The sequence below is a fragment of the Lissotriton helveticus genome, chromosome 3_1 (genome assembly GCF_964261635.1).
Source record: "Lissotriton helveticus chromosome 3_1, aLisHel1.1, whole genome shotgun sequence".
In the NCBI taxonomy this organism is placed as follows: domain Eukaryota; kingdom Metazoa; phylum Chordata; class Amphibia; order Caudata; family Salamandridae; genus Lissotriton; species Lissotriton helveticus.
Window position 1 is genome coordinate 1,042,012,545 of NC_136061.1, and position 24,263 is coordinate 1,042,036,807.

General features: G+C 41.4%; 1 protein-coding gene across 1 annotated transcript in view; it reads right to left on the reverse strand.

Annotated features, from left to right (window-relative positions):
- MYO3B (myosin IIIB) overlaps window positions 1-24,263 on the reverse strand; it is a 2,563,893-nt gene that overhangs the window by 252,626 nt on the left and 2,287,004 nt on the right. The window contains exon 30 of the mRNA XM_078681588.1: window positions 8,193-8,291. Coding sequence (XP_078537714.1) covers window positions 8,193-8,291 — 99 coding nt within the window. The remainder of the gene's footprint in view (window positions 1-8,192; window positions 8,292-24,263) is intronic.

Here is a 24,263-nt window from a genome sequence, read left to right on the forward strand (position 1 = left end):
GGATGCCAAATATCAATACTTATCTAATATCTAATCTCGATTCCACTTGTTCAAGACTCCACGAGTTAGTTTACTTGGTAACATCATCCAACAGGCTACTGGTGGTTGCTTATGTGAGGCATTGGCTACTACTACTTTTTAAAGCAAAAGCACACACTTTTGTGTAGTGCATGGATACACTGCTTATTCAAACCAGATGTGTTCTGGTTATAGCCATTCCATGCTAATGCATGGGAGTGTCTTCCAACTATGTGAATACAGGGCAGTGTGGAAGTTAGGGGCTCAATATTTTTGGATGTATCTTGCGAGGAGGGCTCCAATCTTCTCCTTAAATTTACCCTTAAGCGCTTCTTATGATTTTATTGATTCCTCTTCATGCCTTGATTTTTCTTCCACCAACCCACACTTTGTGCCGCTTTATTTCATTCTTCTGAATAGTTTTTTATCCCTAAATTCTCCATTTGTCACTGTTTTCTTATCTTTTTCTAATTTTTCTCTCGTTTCTGCCTTCTTTTGTCCTGCTCTTGATAAAAGTCTAATGATGAAAGCTAGGTGCTTTATTTAAAGTTTAGAGGCCAGCACTTTGTTTCTCCAGGTTATTAGAGAGAAAAACTCCATTGCACTAGCAGACTATAGCTGCACAGCAAATTAGTTTGTTTTTCAAAAACAAACTACCAAAGCAGGCATTTGTTGTTGAAAATCAAACTATTAATGGCCATGACTCATTTAAAATATGCTTCCAGCTTGTGGGGGGTGGTCATTGATCCTATTGCCTGTTCACATTACAACAGAAAAACAAGCATTGCCTAAGCCTTTGGGACCTATTGGTTTGTCAGTGGTTTTAGCCTTGCTGCACAGCATCCCTCATGCTCGGCAGCATGGCGTCTAAAAACACTGAAAAAAGAAGCCTATGCAGCCAGTGACATCATTTTGTGGACATGCGCACCAAGCAAGCACACCTACAAATTGATGCAAACATGGTTTTTTCATTTGTTTACCAATCCGAATTGGATCAATAACAGATACGGAAAAAAAAGTAGCACGGAGAGTGGAAACTATGAATTGGGGAAGCTACATGGTGGCATGGGTGGGGGGGCGGGGGGTGGAATACTGAGGATCCAGGTGGGGAAGCAGCTCAGAGGGAAACAAACAGATAAGATAATGTGAAGTTGGGGGAAAGCACTCAGGTGAGAAAGAAATGTATAGGTGTTGGGAGAAGCCATTGAGGGCAAGTGCATCACGGAGTGGGGTGGGGAGAGCAATACGAGTGTGGCAGAAAGGGAGGAGTACATAAGGGAGACAGCTGGATAATACACAGCCTTTTGAAGAATACTTAAGCTGAAAGAAAAAATAGTGCCTGAAAAGGGAGCAGTGGAAGGACACAAGTTCTATGTCCATGCTCCAAAGGAGGAGCAAACACAAGAAGAAGAAGGCAAGCCCACACACACTCACAATTATGAATCAAGCAAATGAGAATGACAATGAAGCCAACCAACAGTATACAATGGGCAGGCTCTAAGTTCACTGTAAGCTGACAATACGTCTTCCAACAGACAGTGCATGTGCTGTCTAGTAGGCGATGCCTAATGATTTTAGAATGCCTGCCCTCAATGGATTGACGGATGACCCAATGTCTGTCTGATCATCAGCAAAAGATGTACGCTGCCAGAGCTAGTTGAGACTTGTGGAAACATGGAGGTTCCCTAGACACTAAATAAAGGAGGGGGAACTGTGAGTTCACTAGACAGGGTAGCCCTCCACATTTGAGGTAGAGTACCCTGTCTGCCAAAGTCTAAATAAGCCCCCTACCCCTAGGCCCCAAAAATGAGTGTTGGTGCCCACCATCTACAAAAAATGTCACAAATTAAGAACTGTTTGTACAGCGTTATGTTACTCTTTTCAGTGCAGGGAAGAAAGAGAGCAGGAGATACAGTATGTAAATTCGAAAATACAAGAAGCTTTGACCACTATCAGGAGAGTTACTTCGGTGTAGCCTTGTAAATCAGCATTAGGAGAGCATATGTTGGTGCAATGTTCCACTTTCGTTGGAGGATGACAATCTTCCACAAGGATTTGTAATATAATTTGAATGAGCCCTTTAGAATTAGTTAGCTAAAATGAATCAGTGTGCCCAAAGTGATAATTTCTATTTGATTACAAATAAATTCGACTTATACATCAAAAATTCAATTTTAAATGACACACGTTTGAAGTTGGGGATTACAGTAAGGGACTGAAACAGGATAACGAATGGGTCAAATCCAGCTCAGCATTTTTTTAGAACTAGATGGCTTCGCATTGTTAACACCTTTAAACTCTGGCGGATTTTCAAGATTGTGATACAAGCAGTAAAAAATAATCACTATTTTACTTTAAATTAGGTGATTCCATTCTGATCATACAGATCTACTTGCGTGATTTGTTTTTCTCACCTTCTTTTTCAATTTCCTTTTTGACAACTATGCAGTATTTTCTCTTTAAAATGTGAAAAAATGACTTGTTTGAGTATGTTTTTAGATTTCTGGATTTTGTATAAATGTGTCTTATTGATCACTGTACAATATTTAATCATGTGCTGCTTTTTTTGTCATTAGTCTCAACAACTTATTTTAGATAATCTGATTTCGTGATCATCATACACCTCTCTCTATTACAATACATCTATTTATTTATTTAAAGTATTTGTAAGAGCGTCACTTATCCACAAGCTGATATTACGACGCTGAAATAGCTGCTTCCTCAGGGGTTCCAAAGATCCAGTACTGGCAGTAAGAATGTATAGAGATCTGTAAAGAGACAGGTTTTAAAATTTTTTCTGAAGATAAAATGGTCCACCATAAGGCAGATATCAAGAGGGAAGAAATGTCATGTGCTTCTAGTAAGAGAATGAGCGTCCACCTATCCTTACTCTATTAACGTGCATTGTTTTAGCTAATTCTAGACTCTTGGATCTCAAATTACATGAGTGTTTGTAAAAGTCTAATTTATGACGTAAACACTTTGGACCAGTCTTGTAAAGTGCCTTGTGTGCATGGCAAAGGAATATAAACTTCTCTCTTTTACGCATTTGCAGCCAGTGGAGGGATTTTAAGCAAGCTGAAGCTGAGCTAAATCTGTCTTTATTACAAATGAGTTTGCAGCTACATTCTGGATTATTTAAAGTTGAGATAATAGATAGTCTGCCATTCCGATATACAAGGCTTTTCCATAGTCCAATCGACTTGTAACCAGGGCCTGAATGACAGTTTCTTTTTTTCAATATCTCAAAGCATTTAGCACATGCGACATTTACTTTTTCCAGCATAGAAATGGAGTAATCTATCACAATTCCCACATTTTTAGATGTTTTCTTAGGCTCTGGAGCTGCACCGGAGGAAGCCGGCCACCAGGAGGCATCAAAAATAATCTGTTGAGCTCTGCCAAAGAGTAATATCTCTGTCTTTTCTGCATTCAGTGTAAGACAGTGAGTCTTCATCATGCCCAATAGAGATTAACATACATGGTTGCAAGCAGTGTGTAGAAAAATCGGTGCAGAGATTCCCAATCATTTACTAAGATATGGGAGTGCACTAGGGGAGTTCAGGTGTGGGTATCTAATGACTTCAATGTTCCTCCAGTACCCAGCACTCGAATATTTCTAAAGGAACGGATTCCGTCGGCAGACTTTAGAAATGGCTGCAGAAGAAAGATGTAAGGCACAAAAACCCAACTTGGGTTGGATGAAATAAAAGTGAAACATATATTCGTCTTCAGGTTCAGAGAGATCAGGCCCAACCCAACATTTGGTAGTGGTGAGATTTCCAGATTCCTCGGCATACACGCTGTTCTCATAAGGGTAGTGTACATCAGTGATGCTTTCTGCTTTCTGTGGGAGGTTACTGATTGCTAGAACCTTAACCATTTGCATAGTTGAGATCTAAATACAGCAGAGTTGAACAAAATTAAGGAACCTGGTTGTTACACGTGGCGGCAGGAGATAGACATAATATACAAAGGGGAGTTATGTAGCAATCCCCAACACAGAAACAGAGATTACTTTTTCTAAATAGTGACACCTCCCCATCACTCTCTCTTTTCATGACCTACTGGCCATGAGCTTCATCAAGCTCACAATAATTATTATAATTGAAACACATACTTTTGACAGAGACAAGATTTTACATTGAAACAGGGAAAAATAATATAGAAACAGTGTACACAATTTTCAAGTAACTTAATTTTTATCAATGTGTCTCGACAGCCAAAGGGCACACATTAAAAGTGTTGTAAAAATTGAAAACAGTGTGATCCTGTTTTTTTCTGCAGGGATGTTAGTGTTTTTTTGACCTCATAAAACTCTCATTCATCTGCCTTGCTTCTCTAAAGGATCACACACCTCCTCAATGACTTGTAATGAACAGTCAAAGTGCATTAAAAAAGTATAAGAACCGTGATCCTGTGTGCAATGGGGGCGGGTGAGTGAGTGTGGGGGCAGGGTCAAAAGCGTGGTTAAAAAAACAAAATATTCAGTAACTTTTTTGGTCTTTCACTTGCAGGTAATCTATATATATAAAACCGAATGTATGTCTGTCTGTCTGTCTGTCTGTCTGTATGTCTGTCTGTTTGTCCTTTATGCATTACTACACCATTCATCCGATCGCCATGAAACTTTGGGAAGTTGTTGAGTACACTCCCGCAAAGGTTTCTGGCATAACATTTTTTTAAATATCGGCCCACCAGGGCCCTCATAATCTTTCGAATACTGATGTACGAACCTGACGGAAAAACAAAAAATTGTGTATCCACAAGCACTCGAATAAATAAATAGAATTAAAACAGCATTCATCCGATCGCCAGGAAACTTTGGGAAGTTGTTGAGTACACTCCCGCAAAGGTTTCTGGCATAAACATTTTTAAATATCTGCCCCCCAGGGCCCTCATAATCTTTCGAATACTGATGTACGCACCAGACGGAAAAACAACAAATCGTGTATCCACAAGCACTCGAATAAAAAAATAGAATTAAAACACCATTCATCCGATCGCCATGAAACTTTGGGAAGTTGTTGAGTACACTCCCGCAAAGGTTTCTGGCATAAACATTGTTAAATATCGGCCCCCCAGGGCCCTCATAATCTTTCGAATACAGATGTACGCACCAGACGGAAAAAAAACAAATTGTGTATCCACAAGCACTCAAATAAATAAATAGAATTAAAACAACACTTTGAAATGTTTTCCATATTAAAATGAATAAGTTTCAATAAAAATGCACAATGTAAATTGAATGTTATCATAATGAGTTTCTTTGAATTTCCTTTCTTCGGAGATCGCAGCAACGCGCGACGGGTAAGCTAGTGTAATATAAAAAAAGAGCAATGTAATGAAACAAATTATCAAATTCTTTCTTAACACTGCTGTAATCAGCAATGTTTTCAAGGAGGGTTAGCAACTTTCTCGTTTACATATGTTGTTGTTAAATATTCTGTCAAATGTAATCACAATTTGCTATTTTTAATAACATATGCCCTTCTGCCATGCCCTATATGAAAGTTTGGCGCAGAATTGCCCAATACCTTTTGAAAAATGTATGCCAGAAATATATATAAAATTAGATCTTACAAAGAAATACGTAACAGTGTGCACATGGGTCCTGGAAATAATCTGAACAGTGTTATATAAGAAGTTCATATGGTACTCCCCCTTTATGTTTTTTTCCATAAGTAGACTGTGATTGTGTATGGCAGCTTATTTGGAAGCCTGTTTTGATTGTTATAATTGTTGATTGAGACTCCGTCCGCTACCTTTGTGTACATTTTTGTCAAGAATTTGAGTAACAGTCTGTCTGACATCAAGGGCAGGAATCACACACGCTTTGGTGAAAGAACACATACAGCATAAGTGAAGAAACAGGACAGATTATCCAGCCCAGCTAGGGCTGTACAAAATTCACACAGTTTGCTTTTTCATAATTATGTGAACTTTCATCAAAATTACAAGAAATTGCATGTAATGACATGAAATGGAAAATCCGTCATTATGCGCTACGTATTAGCATGAAATGCATCCTAGAGTCAATTTCTGTCACAGCCAGTGGTGTCCAATTATTCTTATGCATCTGCAGTACCACAAATAGCAAGTTTTGTGATAAATTGTTACTGCAAATGACAAGTAAGTACACAAAGTAGCATAATGATGTGATTTCAAGAATTTCATGTAACTGGCATAACACGAAATTATGTGAATTACGCCAGCGTAATTTACATTTTGCCCGTGCCTAATTTCAGCTACACTTGCAGCTATTAGGAGAATTGACTGTAAGATTAGTGGTGGAAAAGCATACAGAAGTTAAAATCAAGAACTTGACTCCTTTGGGGTACTCACTTCTGACTGAGGCTAAACATTTTTGGGGAAATATAGGTAGCAGGGCTATTTAAGCCAGATGTTAGCATGCAGAGTCTACCGTGGCAACTTTCTGTTGTGTTGTATGGCTTTCCCGGTTGGCTAGTGACGTATAAAATAATGCACAGCTTGAATGAAATGTAAATGCAAGTTAAGTTAATCGGTGGGAAGCGCACAATCGTAGAGCATGAAACCTCTTTTTGCTAATACACGGCAGAGAGCCACAAAATTGAATCATGGTTGGTCAGTAGAGAATAGTGACTTATGTATGTTTATGCAACAAGTTCCCAGTCTGTGAATATGCAAGTCATTATTTTGAATTCGCATTACATACAGTATAAGATAGGCTGCTACAAAATGTGCAAACAGGTTTAAGATAAAAAAAAGTGCTTCCAAAATGTAGATTTTAGTAATAACCAAACTGTACATAGTGCACATATTTGTATACCTGCCTTTTAAAAGCACACATTTCACAGCTCAGCTGGTAACTCCCTTGCAATACCACTCAAAAAGAATAGATGTGTGTCATCATGAAGCTTCAAGTGAGTCCATCAGTTAAAGCCAATACCATCTTCCAAACACTCTTTACATTTGTAGGTTGACTAGTTATGCACATTTACATTTATTTCAGGCAAGTAGACACCCCAGCAAGAAAGCTTGTTTCTTGTTTAGCTGTCTGTCACTCCCTCCTGCCTTACACTTCAACTGAGGTATTTCAACTCTGGAATTAACTGTCCCGGGATGGGTGTCTTTTTACAAAAAGTTGGGGAACTCAAATGTATGGGTACATCGCGCCCCTCACATCCTGACCAATTTGACTACTTCTTGTAATAATCTTTTAATTTACACTACTCTATTCCGATGTTTTCCCAAATATTAGCAGGCTTTTTTCTCTCACCGTGGTCAACTACTGTTAGCATGGCGAGTGCTTTATAACGTGGATTCCTCTCTCATTTGCGGTACTTGACCTTTATGAGCAGTAAAATCATGCAGAAGTTCTATAAAGGAATTTAAAAAGGTCAGCCATTTTGGGATTCTACCATCCTTCTATTTACACTTGTTCATTGATGATGCTGCAATCTTTGAAGTGTGGGCCAGGCCACAGTGATGCCACTGCGCAGCAAGGGGCTCTCATTCCTAGCACTTTATAAACTCTTTACATTTGCTGTTTCTCCCTCTACCACTCTACCACTTAGGACATAGCTCGTCATAAAGTGAACGATTCACTAAAAGCACTTCACCTACCAGTATGAGGGACAAGTCTGTGGTTAAAAGCATTTTTGTAGAGTGCCTATGTCTGCCAATCCAATGTGCCCCAAACTGGCTCTGAGAGGTTAGATAGTATGGCTCCATATCTGGAAGGGAAAGGCCAAAGGCCCCACATTAGAGGGCAATGCACTAGTTTTCAGAGCTACTCCCTTTTACAACAGCTGCCCAGAATTAGCCTATTTAGCACTTTGTCTAATTTTTAAAAGAATGTAGTCTTGAACAACACTGGTATATGTTCTCCACTACTGTATTCTAATAATAAAACCTCCTGCCTCAAAGCCACCCTCTCCAGTGGGAATTTAAACCAGAAAAAATTCTATTTTAATGTTCTTAAACTACTTCAGTTCAAAAGCCGACTTCTATGGCTGAGAATGTAAAAGAGGTCATAGCTAATCGCGAGGGGGGGGGGGGCGTGGCAATGTACACCCCTCGCATCCCGTCACCTGATGTAAAGGGAAAAGGCAAGACTTGTTCCAAATAATCCTTAGTCCTAAAATTCATGCACTTCCTTCCACATCATCAAGGAAAATGGGTTCGCTTACCGGATCTTAATTTTACATAACAAAGCCATGGTGTTTAAAGAATCCAAATGTTCTGCTAGAGAAATCCCTCCTGTGTCTTCGAGTCTTCCTTCAGAGGCCCTGCATTTGGGGGAGAAAACATTCTCTTTACCTACAGCATTACCCAGTCCAATTCTCCCATTTTTGTCATGCAGACGTTTGTATAGAAAGGGCAACTAATTAATTATCTCATTATTCAATATTTCTGCAATGCATACTTTTTAGAAAATATTTCAAATCTATTCAGTCAAACACTTTCTCAGTACCTGAGGATGTGACCGTGGGAAGTATGCCCCAATCCTGTGTCTCAGAAAGCCTTGTGTTATTCTGAATTGTCATCTTTGTTATTATTGATCGCTCTCCCAAATTTCGTGCTCTGATCTTCATCTATTTTATGACATATCTATCTGATGTCTCCTTTACAGAAGATTATGTTGATCAAAGATAAACAATTGTTCACATCTTTTTGCATTGCTCCACTACATGTGAGATCCCTTTTGGCTATATTGGTCTATATATATATATATATATATATTCCAAGTACTCGTCTCAGCACTCCACAATTTTCGGAAAAGAAGACGAAGCGGACGCAATATTCCAGTGCTTAATCTTTCTTTATTATCTGCCCAGCACCGCCGCCATTACGCGTTTCGATCCTCATGGGACCTTGATCACATGACACGCTACCAGGTACAGATCACCAATTTAAAGTGACAGTGCAAGTTTTTTTCTCTTCCTTTCAGCATGGACATGCAAAACAGACTTTAGAAACTTTCATTACAGCACTTTTGCAACATGTTACATTATTAAAAGTGCAAGTGCTACATGTAAAATACATAGTATTGAATAGAAACAAGGAAAACAACCTTGGCAAATGTAATTTCTTTGCTTATGCCAAGTAATCCATTTCTAATAATTAATAAAGTGCAAGTGCGAAGATCTTCCTGTGCATAATTCATGATATTAATATATCCCTCATGCTAGACTCAAATCATCTCATTATCTGAGTCTTAACCTTTACATGTCTACTCACTATTGCAACTAGGCACGGCCAAGGGCAATAATTGAACCAATTGTATATCTTTATAAATAAAGAAATAAAGATAAATAATTAACCACAATTGTTTTACAATTAAAACTGCATATGTACAATAATGTTGTACGTTATGATAAAGTCAATAAAACGTATGTTATCAAATTCTTCATATTGCAATAGTAGTGGATATCAATTCATATATGCACAATGATTTTCCTAATAGCCCTGCTAATAACTCATGTTGCATTGCAAACGAATAAAGCCCAAGTGGGCAATGCAGTCTGTTGCCAAGTCCATGATATGAAATACAAGTGTAAATCTGTTAAGTGTCACCAAGTGATAAACAATACCTAAAACCCAAAATATGCAAAATTGTAATAAAAATTCAATGAATATTTACAAAAGCAGCTTATGTTTCTATACAGCAATGGGTAGCAATAGATTCCATACTGATTTTCACTACAATATTATAGAAATGTGTACATGTCTTCACTAGAATTCAACCCATTGGAAGTTTTAGTGTTCATTTCTAAAATATATTTTGTCTCAAGTTGTCTTAACATACTGTTTCGATCTCCTCCTTTTCTCAATGGGGGAATAGAATCCACTACAAAATATCGCAATTCACAAGACTTCTTTGCATGTCTTTCATCAAAATGACGGGCAACGGGATAGGTGACATCTCCGTTGTTGATTGTGCGTATGTGCTGGAGTATCCGCTTGTGGTCCTGCAACCGTGTACTTCCGATGTATCGCAGGCCACAAGGACACTCCAGCACATACACAGCAAATTCCGTCTTGCAAGTGAGTTCCTTAGAGATTTTAGTCAACCTGTTACTGAATGGTGTACTAAACTCAGTCTTGTTCACACCATGTTTGCATGCCTTGCAGACTGGACATTTAATGAAGCTTTTGCTGGCCTGAATCCAGGATGTATTCTGCATCAACTCAGGGCTACTGCTGACCAACGTATTACTCATGGAGCTAGCTTTCCTGAAAGTTAACTTGGGAGATCTGGTCACTTCTTCACCCAGAACAGGATCATTCCTTATTAAAGCCAAATTCTTATTGACTATCTTCCTAATAGTACGATGTTGGTTACTATATGTTAAGATAAGTCTCATTGGCTGTTCTTGCATAGGAATATTATCCTTCAAAGATTTAACTTTCAGTGCATGTGCTCTACCCTGGTCATTGGCCCTAGCCATGGCTTTGTCGATTACATTGGGGGTATAACCCCTATCAATGAATCTCGTCCGGCATTTTAACTGCGCTTTCATACAGTCATCGTTCGCGCTGCAAATCCTCCTAATGCGCAGCATCTCCCAGAAGGGTATGCTTCAAATTAGATGCGCTGGATGGTGGCTGTCTGCATGTAATAATGAATTGCCGGCTGTGCTTTTACGATGTAACCTTGTCTGCAAATTGTTTTCTTTGTCATAAATCTCCACATCCAAAAAACTAATGGAATGAAGGCTAATCGGATTCGTAAACTGTAGATTTAAATTGTTCACATTGATTTGCTCAATAAAATGGATGGCCCCTTCTTCTGGCCCCTTCCATATAATGAGCAAATCTTCTATGTATCTGTACCAACGTATTACATTGTTGTTCATAATGTTCTGGAATGACTGAGTCAGGACCTGCTCCTCCCACAGCTCCATGTGCAAACATGCGTAACTGGGGGAGAAGCAGGCCCTTATCGCCACACCCCGAATTTGTTGGAATACCTGTTTCTGGAATTGAAAGAAATTGTTATCTAGACACATAGATATGATGGCCATCGGCATTTTGTTGTGTTCAGCATAGCAAATAGGTCTCTTGTTAAGGAAGTGTTCAACAGCTTTCAGTCCATCTCTGTGATGAATGGAAGTATAAAGAGATGACACATCCAAGGATATAAGCAAATAATCTGATTGCCAAACCACTTCCTCCAACTTACATAGAACATCCCCTGTGTCCAAAATGTATGAAGGTAATGACCTTACATGATCTTGCAAGAAGAAATCTACGTATTTACTAGCGTTTTCCTTGATACTGTTGCAAGCAGATATAATGGGCCTGCCGGGCGGATTTGCCGTGTCTTTTTGGATTTTAGGTTTAAAGTATACCACAGGCATCACCGGATGATCATTCTTCAGGAACCTGAATTCCTCTGAAGATACTAGGCCCGTACTCTTCCATGCTACTAAGCTTGAGTAAAAGGAGTCCCAGGATGACTTGACCACTATCATACCACTCCGCTTGTAGCAATTCTTGTCATCAAGCAGTTGTAAAGCTTCTGCCATGGACAATTTCCGCAGCCACAAAATAATGTTCCCAACCCTTATCCGATTGGCGCACAATCATGTTGTTATCCAATCAAAGTTTTTTCATTAGTTTAAAATAAGCATCATCATGGGCGGTGTAACGTTTTTTCATTAGACATTGTTTTTTGTGAAGGATTTTGAGTTCCTGTGTTACCTTTTCATGGAAAACGTTAATATTGTCTCTCAATAAAACAGGACAAAACTTAGATTTTGGTTTAAAACAAGTCAATGGTGCTGTTATTTGGTCCTTGGCTACCTGACTATATGACCCCATTGAGATTTAATTCTCCCTCTGTAAATCATGTAGGTCACTCATCAATTCAGCATCATGTACTGTCAAGATTGTTGGACTCCTCACTGTTTTATCAGGTGCTGTTAACTGTCTTGTTTTATGTGGACCTTGTAGGAGATGAAATTTCTTCAGTTTTATTTTACGCACAAACTTATACAGGTCTATGCGACAATCAGCATACTTAAAATCACTCTTAGGGCTAAATGTCAGGCCAAGAGACCATATTGAATTTTCTTCTTCAGTTGGGGGATTATCCGTAAGGTTAATAACAGTTTGTGCTTTCCTGGTCAACAAATCAATATTCATTTCCGATTCCATTTTTTTTTGTTTTTTTGGAGAATTGCTTTTTTGTTACATTGCTTGCAGCATTTTCTGCTCTCCCATCTTTTCCAATTTCTTTTACGTTTTTCGTGGCACCCTGGACACGTGGACGGAGTATCTGACGCCTGTCTTGTCTCAGACAATCCACCTCTTGCGCCAAGGTGTACTTTTGAAACCCCAACTGCTGAGCTCTCATTCTTTCATTGTCAGATCCGCTCTCAGCTGCTGAGCTTAAATCTGATGCCGATACAGACACTACAGATGATGTCTCTTTAGATTGTGTCAGGGAGGTTTGCATTGTCTTATTTTGCGCTTTGACATTATCGTATTTTCTCGAGAAAGTGAAAATGTGTTCATGTTCGTAGTCGAGTTTATCTCGCTGGAAGTTGAACGTTTTTCTCTTCTTTATGACCTCTTCCTCCCGAGATAAACGCATTACCATTTCCTCTATGTACTTGGTGATAACATCAGTAACCTCCATTTTGTTAATTTCGGCTTCGATTGCATCTATTTCTTTTTGTAGCTTTACCTGGTCGCTTTCCGCATATTTTACCAGGAGAACTACCAACCGCCTCGAAGATTCTAAGTTCACCTCTGCCCATTCAGCGAGCATCAAAGGGTCCGTGTTTTCATAACTGGGGGCTAGCATAATGCGTAACCCCAGTTATATATATATATATATATATATATATATATATATATACACACACACACACACACACACACACACACATATATATGTCGAGATGTCAGAATACTCCTCCCCCTCTGAAGAAGGCCGATGCGGCTGAAATGCATTAGGAAGGAAGGACAGCGGAGCTTGTGAAAGGACAGCGGAGCTTGTAAAACTGGTGAATTAAAAACGATGTTTCTTTACCTGTGCTGAGTGCGCCTCAATTCTTTCCGTGAGGAGAGCCCCTGGATAATATATATATATATATATATATATATATATATATATATATATATATATATATATATATATTCTCTATTCACAAAGCTGGTAATTGAGCGAAATGATATTTCCACTCCTTAAAAACAAAATTATTCTACTTTTCATAGCTTACCAAGCTTCCTAGGGAATATTTGCCAGAAACCTTAAGTACATTATAATACACATCTATATTTGAATTTAATTAGTAATTCATACACAATTTTGTACGTTTTTCAGCATCTGGTCTTTAGAATGTGTTACATTTATTATGCAATTAATACAAGTATGATATATGCAAGTTAACTTATTTCTTATGGCTAACAATATTAGCTCTCGCTCCATGTTTCTCATACTGCAAGATGACCTGTGTCCCTATTTTCCGCATTTCTCTATCACGGCCCTCCCTATTCTGCTTCTATTATCACCTGAAGCAGGTAACCCGCCTGCCCCCTGGGCTTCCCAGATCTACGAAGCCAAACTCCTTTCCTCTGTCTTCACCTAAAGTATAATTTCTTACCAGATTTGAAGAGGTCACTGCACTACAGTCTATTTTAGACTCCTGTCATGCCACCAAAACTGTTCCTTTAAAAAGACACTTCATGAGCCTAACCCTTTCTGATGTTCCCAAGTTTTCAAAACTAATTTTGCAAGTCTTAATACTTCACAAATGTGCACACCACTATCATAAAAAGTTGCAGGAGAACAAGGGACTCTCGAGGTTTGATGCAACTCAAATGTGTGCAGGTGACCAGGGTCTAGTCACCCAACATGCATGACGATCAGTGTTGCATGGAAGATACAATTTGATGAGTCACAGCTGTCAACGCTATGGAGGACCTGGACCTGGGGTACTCTTTAGGGGCCATCAGCAAGAGAACAAAGCCAAAGAGGCAAGGAGATGGTCATGCTGAATGAATGCCCAGTTGCCATTCATCCATGTCAGGCAGCCATGACTTCTTGTGTTTCCAGCACACTCTGCACTCAGCTCAATAAGAGGCTATTGTTCGTAGCCCTTGAATCAACATTCCAATCCCAGAGATTGAAGCTAGAGATGGAGACAAATTATTTCCCCAATATTCAATAAGGAATATGGGTGCTCCTCCAGCAGGCATCAGACTGCATGCATCGGGCAGTGGTTTTTTCATCTGTACCAGGCAGTTTTGTCCCTGACAGTGTCTATGCAGCAGCTGTTAAAAGACAATCTCAGTCTATGATTGATGGTAAACATTAAGCAGGTCAACAAAATGTTCTTCTTGTTTTCCCACCTAATATTTACAACAGTATGACTCATTTCCAGTTTCAGAACGGTGCTTTGGTGCAACAGATACAACACAGCCCCTTGGATTAAAGCCAACAAAGAAGGAAGCATCTTGCATTCCGCTGTTCCTCTCCTGCATTCCGTAAACTTGGCCCAAAGTGGGGCCGGTCCTGCCTTCTAAGGACTTATATTAATAATAATAATAACTTGACATGGAGATTTTCATATTGTGGTTCTGCCATTTCTAAGTGCTGTAAAATGCAGTAGTTACTACCACTTAACATAATGGTTCTTCATTTACTGACCTCGAAAAGATGGATGGTTGATTTGGCAACTTGTGGCCTGCAGATCACTGCAAGCCATCACCCTCCCAGCTTTTTCCACACATCTAGGTCCCATCTGCCCCCTGCGCCATCCTGTGAATGGATTCTCTGTGGCTGGGAGGCACAGTGTTATGCTTCCTTTGACTGGGGGGTAGGGAAACCCCTTCCTGAAGGTATTGTACTAAAAGTCTTTAGAGATGAGAATTTGGTTACTGTCACTCAAGGTAATATTAGGTGGGGAAATTAGCTGTGCCTCACAAGGGTTCTAGTAGTATAAGGGGATTAGCTCTTTGTTTACAATGATTTTAGACAGGCAATAAGATAACTTAAACAACACTGGTCGGGATTTTAAAAAAAAGTCAAATCTAATGTTTTAATTGATTTTGACATCCATACGTAATCACAAGCTTCAAATTTGACTTATGTAGTATTTTCCGACCTAAACTTAGAAGTATAGAATTGAGTCTGTGCACCAGTTTGCACTTTTAAGAACATCATATCTTTTGCGATGTAAATGGAGAGATATATCTTTTAGCTGACATTCTGGATTTGAACTTTGTGCAGCAATGAAAATTGTTAGTGAACAGCTGACTTATCATGGTATTCAAATAATGAAAAAAACATGCACATTGGTTTAACTATTTAAAATAAAGGCCTTAAAGCCTGTTGTACCAGGATGTGCTGTTAAGCATATTGTTATTTATTGAGAAGGTGGAGGAATACCTCTTTCAAGCTTGCATGCTAAATTTGAAATGTGTGCAGCTCTGCAAAACCTCTGCACATAATTACAGCTGACTTGTCAAAATTTCATATGTAGTAATTTAAATTAAAAAATGGATTTCATTTTTTGAGAACAGGACATAGCTGGAATATATAGATAATAATAAACATATTAGGAGCACTGTGTATACAGCTTAAGGTATGTCAGATCAAATCCACCCCATTTATTTAATTGCATTTTTATCACTTAGCTGTTTAAAGGTGGTTCACCAGCCCTGCTTTTTTAGGTTTCGCCTATTATCATTCGCTTGCGAATGTAATAGGCGAAAATTCAAGTGCTCAATCGACTAGTGAAACCACTGCGGTTTCTTCACAGTGCATGTGAGTCACAGCGGGTCACGTGACCACACAAGCACGCGCATCTCCCTAATCCGCCTGCCACACTTCTCCTCCCCTAGCTTGCATTCCCGCCCCCCCCCCCCACCAGGCTCTCCCGCCCCCATCCGGCTTCCCTCCGGCCATTTGGCAGCATTGCGAGGCCAGCTGACATCTCCCTAATCCGCCTGCCGCACTTCTCCTCCCCTCGCTTGCATTCCCCCCCCCCCCCCCCCCCCCCCCACCAGGCTCTGGACTTTCGCCTCTTGCCGCGTAATCTTCGGTCACAGGGTTGCATCGGTAAATGGTTGGAGGTAGATGTATCTGTTGTATATGGGTCACAGTTTTCTATTTTATGTAAGGTAGCTGGTTATTAATGCTTTTGTTACAGCGAGCCATATTTTAGCTGTAGGCCACTACAAGAGATAATTGTTATTCATTAGTTGCAATTGTAAATAAATGTTTAGGCCGGTACTGAATAATTCTCATGGCTCACTCTACCCTTCGTGACTCCGCACCTTTCTACCACCTTCCACTAACCCCATTTGTGGCTTCCACATGAACATGGTTTCGTCAGCAGTGCGTATTCCTATTCCTCCAAACTATGTACACAAAACTTTTTAAAAAAACATCGCCACTGCCGCTTTAGAAGCGGCTGTTGAGTGTTTTATCAAATGCATCACAATTGAGTCGGTCAAAAACGGTATTCCGTGAACATCGTATAACCAGAAAAGGGAAGGCGAGGATGTATACAAAAATATCGATTAAGTGAAAAGTTAGAACTCACAAAGCCCCTATCGACTCTCGCTGTAAACAGGGTAGTAACTTACATGTCTAACAAATGATCGACGACGCCGCCATTCATTTCAAGGTCCACAGGCAGCAGCTGATGCTGAAGGGACCGTCACCGAATTTCTATTTGTTTCTAAAAAAATTAAGTTTTACTCTTCGCTTTTTTCCCCACACCCAATATATTATTCTATTGTGTTTTCTTGTAAGTACGTGCGCAGAACATCGGTGCTAGTGCAGTTTGATTTGACAATTAACTCCTCCTACAAGTAGGAGCTCTAACATATACACACAGAAGGTTTGCCCGAGAGGCGAGTTGTAGTTTTTATCTCACAGAATAAGATCATCTCCGGGAAGTGAGACACTTGCATTGACTCGTGATGCAGAGAAGTAGAATGGTCAAAACAAAACAGCAGTGCGTTTGAAAGAAAAAGTGGACTAGAGTAACCGAACCATTTCCTGTCTGTAAGAGCCATATCGGTATTTTACAGCGTGGCGGACAAAATATTCAGAGATTCGTGAACCGGGAAATCAAACCTAAAACCAACCTTTTACATATATAAATGGCGTGCAGTAAACATGCACCTTACCCAAAATTATAGTTAAAAACTGAACAAATAGCTGAATTAGTTTGTCAGCATTTTTTTTTGTCTGCATCAAAAATAATGAACTTGATTAAGGACTGTTTTAAAACAACAAACGTACTAGGTTTTGTTTTACATCTTTTAAAGCAAAATGATGAATCCGCAGCATTGCGAGGCCAGCTGACATCTCCCTAATCCGCCTGCCGCCTGCCACACTTCTCCTCCCCTCGCTTGCATTCCCGCCCCCCCCCCCCCACCAGGCTCTCCCGCCCCCATCCGGCTTCCCTCCGGCCATTTGGCAGCATTGCGAGGCCAGCTGAAGAAAAACATTTGTAGCATTCAGTTTAAGACAAACAAAGAAGCCATGCAAGCCAGAGTTGTGTGCCAGAAGTTAAGTAAAATGTCTTATGTGTGCTTTGAAACAGACTGCTTTACGCTGAAAGATTGTAGAGCCTACACAGCTGGCATAACACAGATAGTCTAAGGGGCTCTTGCTAACAACATCGGTATAAAAGAATGACAAATCTGCCAGAATAGGGTCACTTGGGTCTTTCAGTGCAGAGCTGTGTGACAGCCTGCGAGTTTTCGTTTCCACTCGGTGTGGTTCTGAGCTGTTCATTTCCCCTCCGAACACCCAAACAAACAGTCAGTAGTATCGCATTAGCATACACACAAGCCTGCTGACGTGTTCCTGGGCTGTTTACACCAGCACGGGTCTCTGACGGTGGCCTGCATTTTTTTTTGTCACCTACCTCTATCTATCGGAGTCATAGCGTTTTTAAACACAAATTGAGTCTAACCGATCTTCTTGAAAACATAGGCATTTTGCAGTATTTACTTAGTTTAGTGAGAAACCTCTGCCCATGCTTAAAGTTGTTAACACCTGAATGGTAAGGTAACCTTTGGCACCACGGTTAGTTCACCCAACACCATACCGGCATATTTTAAAATCCCTCCGACAAATTAATACGCACAAAATAAATAAATAAATAAAATAAAGCCTGCTGTGGCTCGTGCCAATAGTTATGCAGTACAGTTGGACTTGATGCAATTGAGACAGCCAAATGGGAGGGTGCTTGCTGTTGCCCCGCGGAAGTTAAACAATGTGTGGTTGCTGTACACCGCCGTCTCCTCTGTGATATAGAACATGTTGGGCGCTCATACTAGCTCCTACCAGTCCGATCGTAGGCGGGCAGACACAAACAAGCTTGCTTGCCGAGGTGTGTACCGAGAGATGGCGCAGAAGAGAGTGCATGTTAGACTGGCAGACCTAGTAAACAGGCTTGCGAGTCTTTGAGAATAAGGCATGCTAAGGAAATGGTGGGAGGAGGACGGTAAACTTAAATGCTTGTCAGGTTGCACCTCGGGGGGCAGACGGGGTACGGGAGGGTCCTGCAAGAGTCCGACTATGTTTTTATAACTTCACTTGTAGGAAAAGCAAAATTACGCTGGAAGATAAGTCGGGCACTTGTCAGGACAAGCACTGGCGTGGCCAATAGGTTTCGCATTTGGAAAGTTGGAGCTATTGGTTTTGTAAATGACATTTTATATTTATATATCGTTATTGGCATTGTCAATAACAATATATAAATATAAAATAGCTCCAACTTTCCAAATGCGAAACCTATTGGCAACGCCAGTGCTTGTTTCTTTAGAGATAGGGGTACCACCATGTCATAGCAACGAGACCTCAGCTGGCTCAGCCGTCGTAAAACCTTTTCCTTTGCCCCATGTGCCAAATGGCTACCCTGGTAAATGCATTGGAATGCCTTCTCTATTTAGGGTACACTTTTTAACACATATGTTTCCTTTCGGGGACAGCCATATAAGGCATGGGGGACCAGACCAAGAAAATCGCCAAATGCCCCAGGCACACAGAGAAATTGTCATGCACATCATACCCTTTTTTGCGTATTTTGGAAACAATCCTCTACTAATGATACACAAAAAAGATATGAAAGTGCTCCTGCCAAGTCTGCAGAAGTACTTTGGCGAAAATGATCCCTGTCATACAAGACGAGATCACTAAATTTGGTGGGGCAGACCTTAAATGAGATCCTTAACCTATAAACTTCCCGACTTCTTCAGTCATCGCCTTTCCTTGGGAAACTATATGAAACATTTTGATTTTCTTTTTCTTCTTCCATTTCCTTCATCTTGAACATATTTCACAGAAGTTTTTTAATTTTCCCAATGTGCTTGCATCTGGCCTTCTTTTATCCCTTCTGTTACTCCTTGTTTCTCATGCCTAGTTTGCATTCTCCCAAAACCAGTTAGAATGCTCCCTGTCATACCTTTATTTGAATCTTCAAGTGGCTGTGCCAATCTTACTCTTCATGCTGGCCATAGATTCTATGTAACCTGCCATTTCAAATGAACTAACATTTTACCAGTAAAGCAGCTCATTAGATTAAGCTTTGGGAACCACCGGTTTCAATCCTTAAAAGGCAAACTAAGGGCCTCATTACGATGGCGGACGGATTACAGTCTGTCCGCAATCGTCTCAGAATGGGGACTGACCGCCCACAAGGCGGCCTTCCCACATTCTGAATTACGATACAACCACCACCACGGCAGTCACATTGCCTATATTTTGTATTGTGGCGGGGATGCGCCTCTATACAAAAAATAAGGTGCGCGCATATCCCTGCACTATGTGGCAGGCACCATGTGGTGCCTGCCACATGGTATAGGGATATGTAAAGTGCCCATGTCCCCGGCCCAGGAGGGAAAGGGGGCTGCTGCGGGCCCCCAAGTCCTTTTCTGCCTGCCTGGTCATGTCGGGTTAATCGCTGCTGACAGACAGGCGGAAAGCAATGTTGTAACCCTCATGGCAGTGCCTGACAGGCACCGCAGCCATTCTGGGGATGGAGGGCGGTCTGCCAGGCAGGCAGAAGGACCCTGGTGGTTGGTCTTTCTGACTCCCACCGATCCGACCGCCATTGTAATGCGGCGGTCGGATCAGCCCTTCCGAATGGCGAGGGGACCCCCACCGACGGCCAGGGGTGGCGGTCCTCCTGCCATCGTGATCAGGTCCAAAGTCTTTGATCTAGTACTATGTCTCCTAGTACTATCCTTATTATAAGCATTCTTTGTATTATTATTATTATTACTGACTCCAAGATATTTATTAATTCATAATTTTGCCTGAACGCAACTTTGTGGTCCTGGAAGATAAGAAAAACCTCTGGATAAAGAGGAACGGAACATATGTAGCAATGAGTTCCCAATGACTATAGTAGTGAATTCCACATCTTGGGGAGTGGGGGGAGCACCAGGGTAGATCTCCTAAGCCCAAGGAGGAACTTGAAGCTTACTTTGACGGAACAGAGAACTGGCAGGTGCGCACTCTTTGATACAATAAGTTATGCTTATTCAGATAAAGGGTATAAGGAGTCAGACAGCTCTCTCAGAGTAACTCTCATCTACAGGGGGAGTATTGTATATAGATCTCTGCCCTGCCAGCCGCGTCCGGTCCATTCGGGCTGAGGGGCCACCCCCCACATTTTGCCCCTCACGAACAGTGTCTATCAGGTTGACCTTTGTTCAGCCTGACAGACACTGTTCATTTTCAGGTCAGGTAGCCAGGAGTCAGACATGCAATAAATGCTAAGGCTCCTGGCTGCCTGAGCTGAAATTTGTTGGTCTGAGGAAGTCACAGCTCCCTTGGGTATGTCCTTCTCAGCTCAGCAAATGTCCCTGAGGCCCTCCCCTCAGTGACGAAGGGTAGCGTCACTGATTGCCTCGCACCTGGGCGCTTCAGTTTTAAGCCCTGAAGCGCCCAGTGTCGAGTGTCAATCAGTGACACTTCATCACATAGAGGGGTGGTGTCAACAATCTCACTGACCCCATCGCACTCTGTGATGACATTGGGACTGCTGCCTGCCCTCATTGGGAAGGCAGCAGTCCCAAGCTTCCTTGGACCTCTGAGGCAGAGCTGCAGGTAAGTGGGTGGTTTTTTATATTAATGTTTGGTGCATGCGTGTGAGCACGTGTGAATGCATGGCAGTGAGTGTGTATGTGTATGTGTGCGCGTGTCTCCAGTCCGTCTCCCTCCCATCTAAAATTACCGGCTGCCACTGTCCCCTGCTTCCTGGTAATAGTAGACACACATGACTGTAGATAGTTTACAGCATAACATTATTTATTATCCCATAAATCTTGTATATCACAATGATGGTAATAATTATGGTAATCTATGCAGTCATAATACATTAAAAAAAGAACATTAGGAAAATCCCAAGCATATTTCACCATACTTCACTACATTCCCAATTCGATTAGTCTAGTCCCTACCTCATATCTACGCATGAGTCCTCAGCCTAATGATTGTTATATTGTCTGAAAGGTTATTAGAACTCGTAATTTATTTCTATGGCAAGATGCTCGAGTATCCCCATATACCTTACTAATTTTGGCATGTCCCCCTTAGTAATCAGTTCCCATGTCTACCCTGCCCAAATGCTCACATCCTTTTATATTTTCACCTCCAAATATTCTCTATCGTAAGAGGAGGGGGGACTCTTGTGCAGCTTCTTGTATCATTGTTTCAGAACACTAGCAATGCCTCGCGTAATGATGTACCCAAAAGGCAGTGAAATGTAACGATTTCTATTTCCTTCCATTTCTGATTTGCACAAGGCAGGATGGCCTTATAGCTGTAGCTTTCAGAAAGTGAGGCTTCTGTTCTCTGTTTTTTTAGTGTGACTAATGCCAACTTGCAGCTCTGAAAGTACTGTCTGGAAATAATATGGAGATCTTGTTGTACACAATGTTAACACAATTCTAAATATTAGTTTTCTAGACCCTACCTGTTATACACACACTTGAAAGAGTTGGAGGTTTCATGTTGTTATGTGATCAGGCTTCGCTTGTATTTACGTGTATATATAATGTTAAACACCCTGCCACACTCAATGGCAGTCTTCCTAGAAATAGATTTATCCAATTTCTCCTGAGCAGAAATTGTGAAAGAGATGGGGCAGAACTGGAAAAGCACGAGGTGGGAGGGGCTCAGTCACTTTGTTGGGGCAATGGTGATTCAAGCTAGCCTGGCTGATGACGGCTGATGAGCCAGAAACCAGTCCCAGGATGCTTTTTTCCGGTCCAGAGAAGACATGGCTTGGCAGTTCGGGCTGTACTGTTCCCATGAGGCACAGGGTCAGCCTGATTTGCATATGGCCATGTCTGAACTGGGGTGGCGGAGTGAGCTAAAGAATGATGATGGATTAAACCCATATCAGTTAACTGGGGGTGAGTGCCTGAAATGTCCAACACTCAGTACATCATTCCCTTTGGTTTTGCTTTGTTCGCCCTAAGTTGGCAGGGTATGCCCAGACGTGGGTCCCTTGGCTTGGCAGTTCGGGCTGGACCTGTTCCTGAGGCTCAGCCGGGAACGCGCGCGCTAGGCCAGTTGATACATTTACGATTTAGGCTTAGTATTTTAAATATTCTGTGACAGTGAGTTATTGATGCTAATGTTTAAAATCAATCTTGTTGACAGTGTGATTTCGATGCTACTGTCTAACATTTTGTTGCGCTGACATTGAAGCGAGCATTTTAATATTTTACCCCTTCCTGATTTTGCACTTCGGCTAAAACGCTGCTTACAGCGCGGCCGCCATCTTGGACGTAACTGCGGTCAGCACGCTAGTCTTTAGCGTCCTCTGACCATAAAACACCCTCCTTCTAGCGCCACCTTAAACCTGTTCCTGAGACTCAGCCGGGAACGCGTGCGCTAGGCTAGTTGATACATTTGCGATTTAGGCTTTGTATTTTAAATATTCTGTGATAGTGTGTTATTGATGCTAATGTTTAAAATCAATCTTGTTGACAGTGTGATTTCGATGCTACTGTCTAACATTTTGTTGCGCTGACATTGAAGCGAGCATTTTAATATTTTACCCCTTCCTGATTTTGCACTCCGGCTAAAACGTTGCTTACAGCGCAGCCGCCATCTTGGGCGTAACTGCGGTCAGCACGCTAGTCTTTAGCGCCCTCTGACCATAAAACACCCTCCTTCTAGCGCCGCCTTAGACCTGTTCCTGAGGCTCAGCCGGGAACGCACGCGCTAGGCCAGTTGATACATTTGCGATTTAGGCTTTGTATTTTAAATATTCTGTGACAGTGTGTTATTGATGCTAATGTTTGAAAACAATCTTGTTGACAGTGTGATTTCGATGCTACTGTCTAACATTTTGTTGCGCTGACATTGAAGCGAGCATTTTAATATTTTACCCCTTCAAGATTTTGCACTCCGGCTAAAACGCTGCTTACAGCGCAGCCGCCATCCAGGGGTGTAACTGCGGTCAGCATGCTAGTCTTTAGCGCCCTCTGACTCACTTCCTCTCTCCTATATCTTTCGAATGCCATGAGGATGTGCAGCGGACGAGTGCAGCGGGCGCGCCTATTGCGCGCCGATGGTGCGCCGATGGTGCGCCCAAGGTAAGCCCGTCTGCGCCCGTCAGCGTCCCGGAGGCGCCGGGTGTCGGGCGAGTGGATGGATCCTTAGCCACCAATCTTGGTAATGTGCTTAGATATGAGCCAGGCTTTTTAAAAACTCTAAGAGACAATATTGGCTGTTGCTGTCTTGTGTTCCCCAATAATCTTAAGGGTGACGTACGCTGCACTAGCTTTGGTTGGACACTCTTCAATGAACTATCTAGTATGGAAATCCCGAGTTTCCTATACCCTGATGTTCCGGTTATGTCCGGGGAAACCTTCAAAAAAACTACTCTTGCATGTTACTTAACAAGCGGTCCTTGGGCAAACATGCCTTTGATCTGTTCAATCTACTATCTGAGTCCAACCCTGCGTGTCTTTTCCTGACTGAGACCTGGCTTGGAGATTCTTCTAGCCCTGACCTATCTAATGCTCTCCCCCAAAATTATTATATTTTGAGGAAGGACCGGGCGATGGGCAAGGGAGGAGGAGTTGCAATTGTGGTGGATAGCCGCTACACTTGCTCAATTGTTCCAACGGACGATATTCATGGGGTGGAGTCTCTTGGTTTTTGTCTGTCGTTTTCGCCGTATCATTCTTGCTCCGGTCTACTGCTGTATAGGCCACCTGGCCAGGCTGGATCTTTTCATGATGAACTTCATACTGCCATC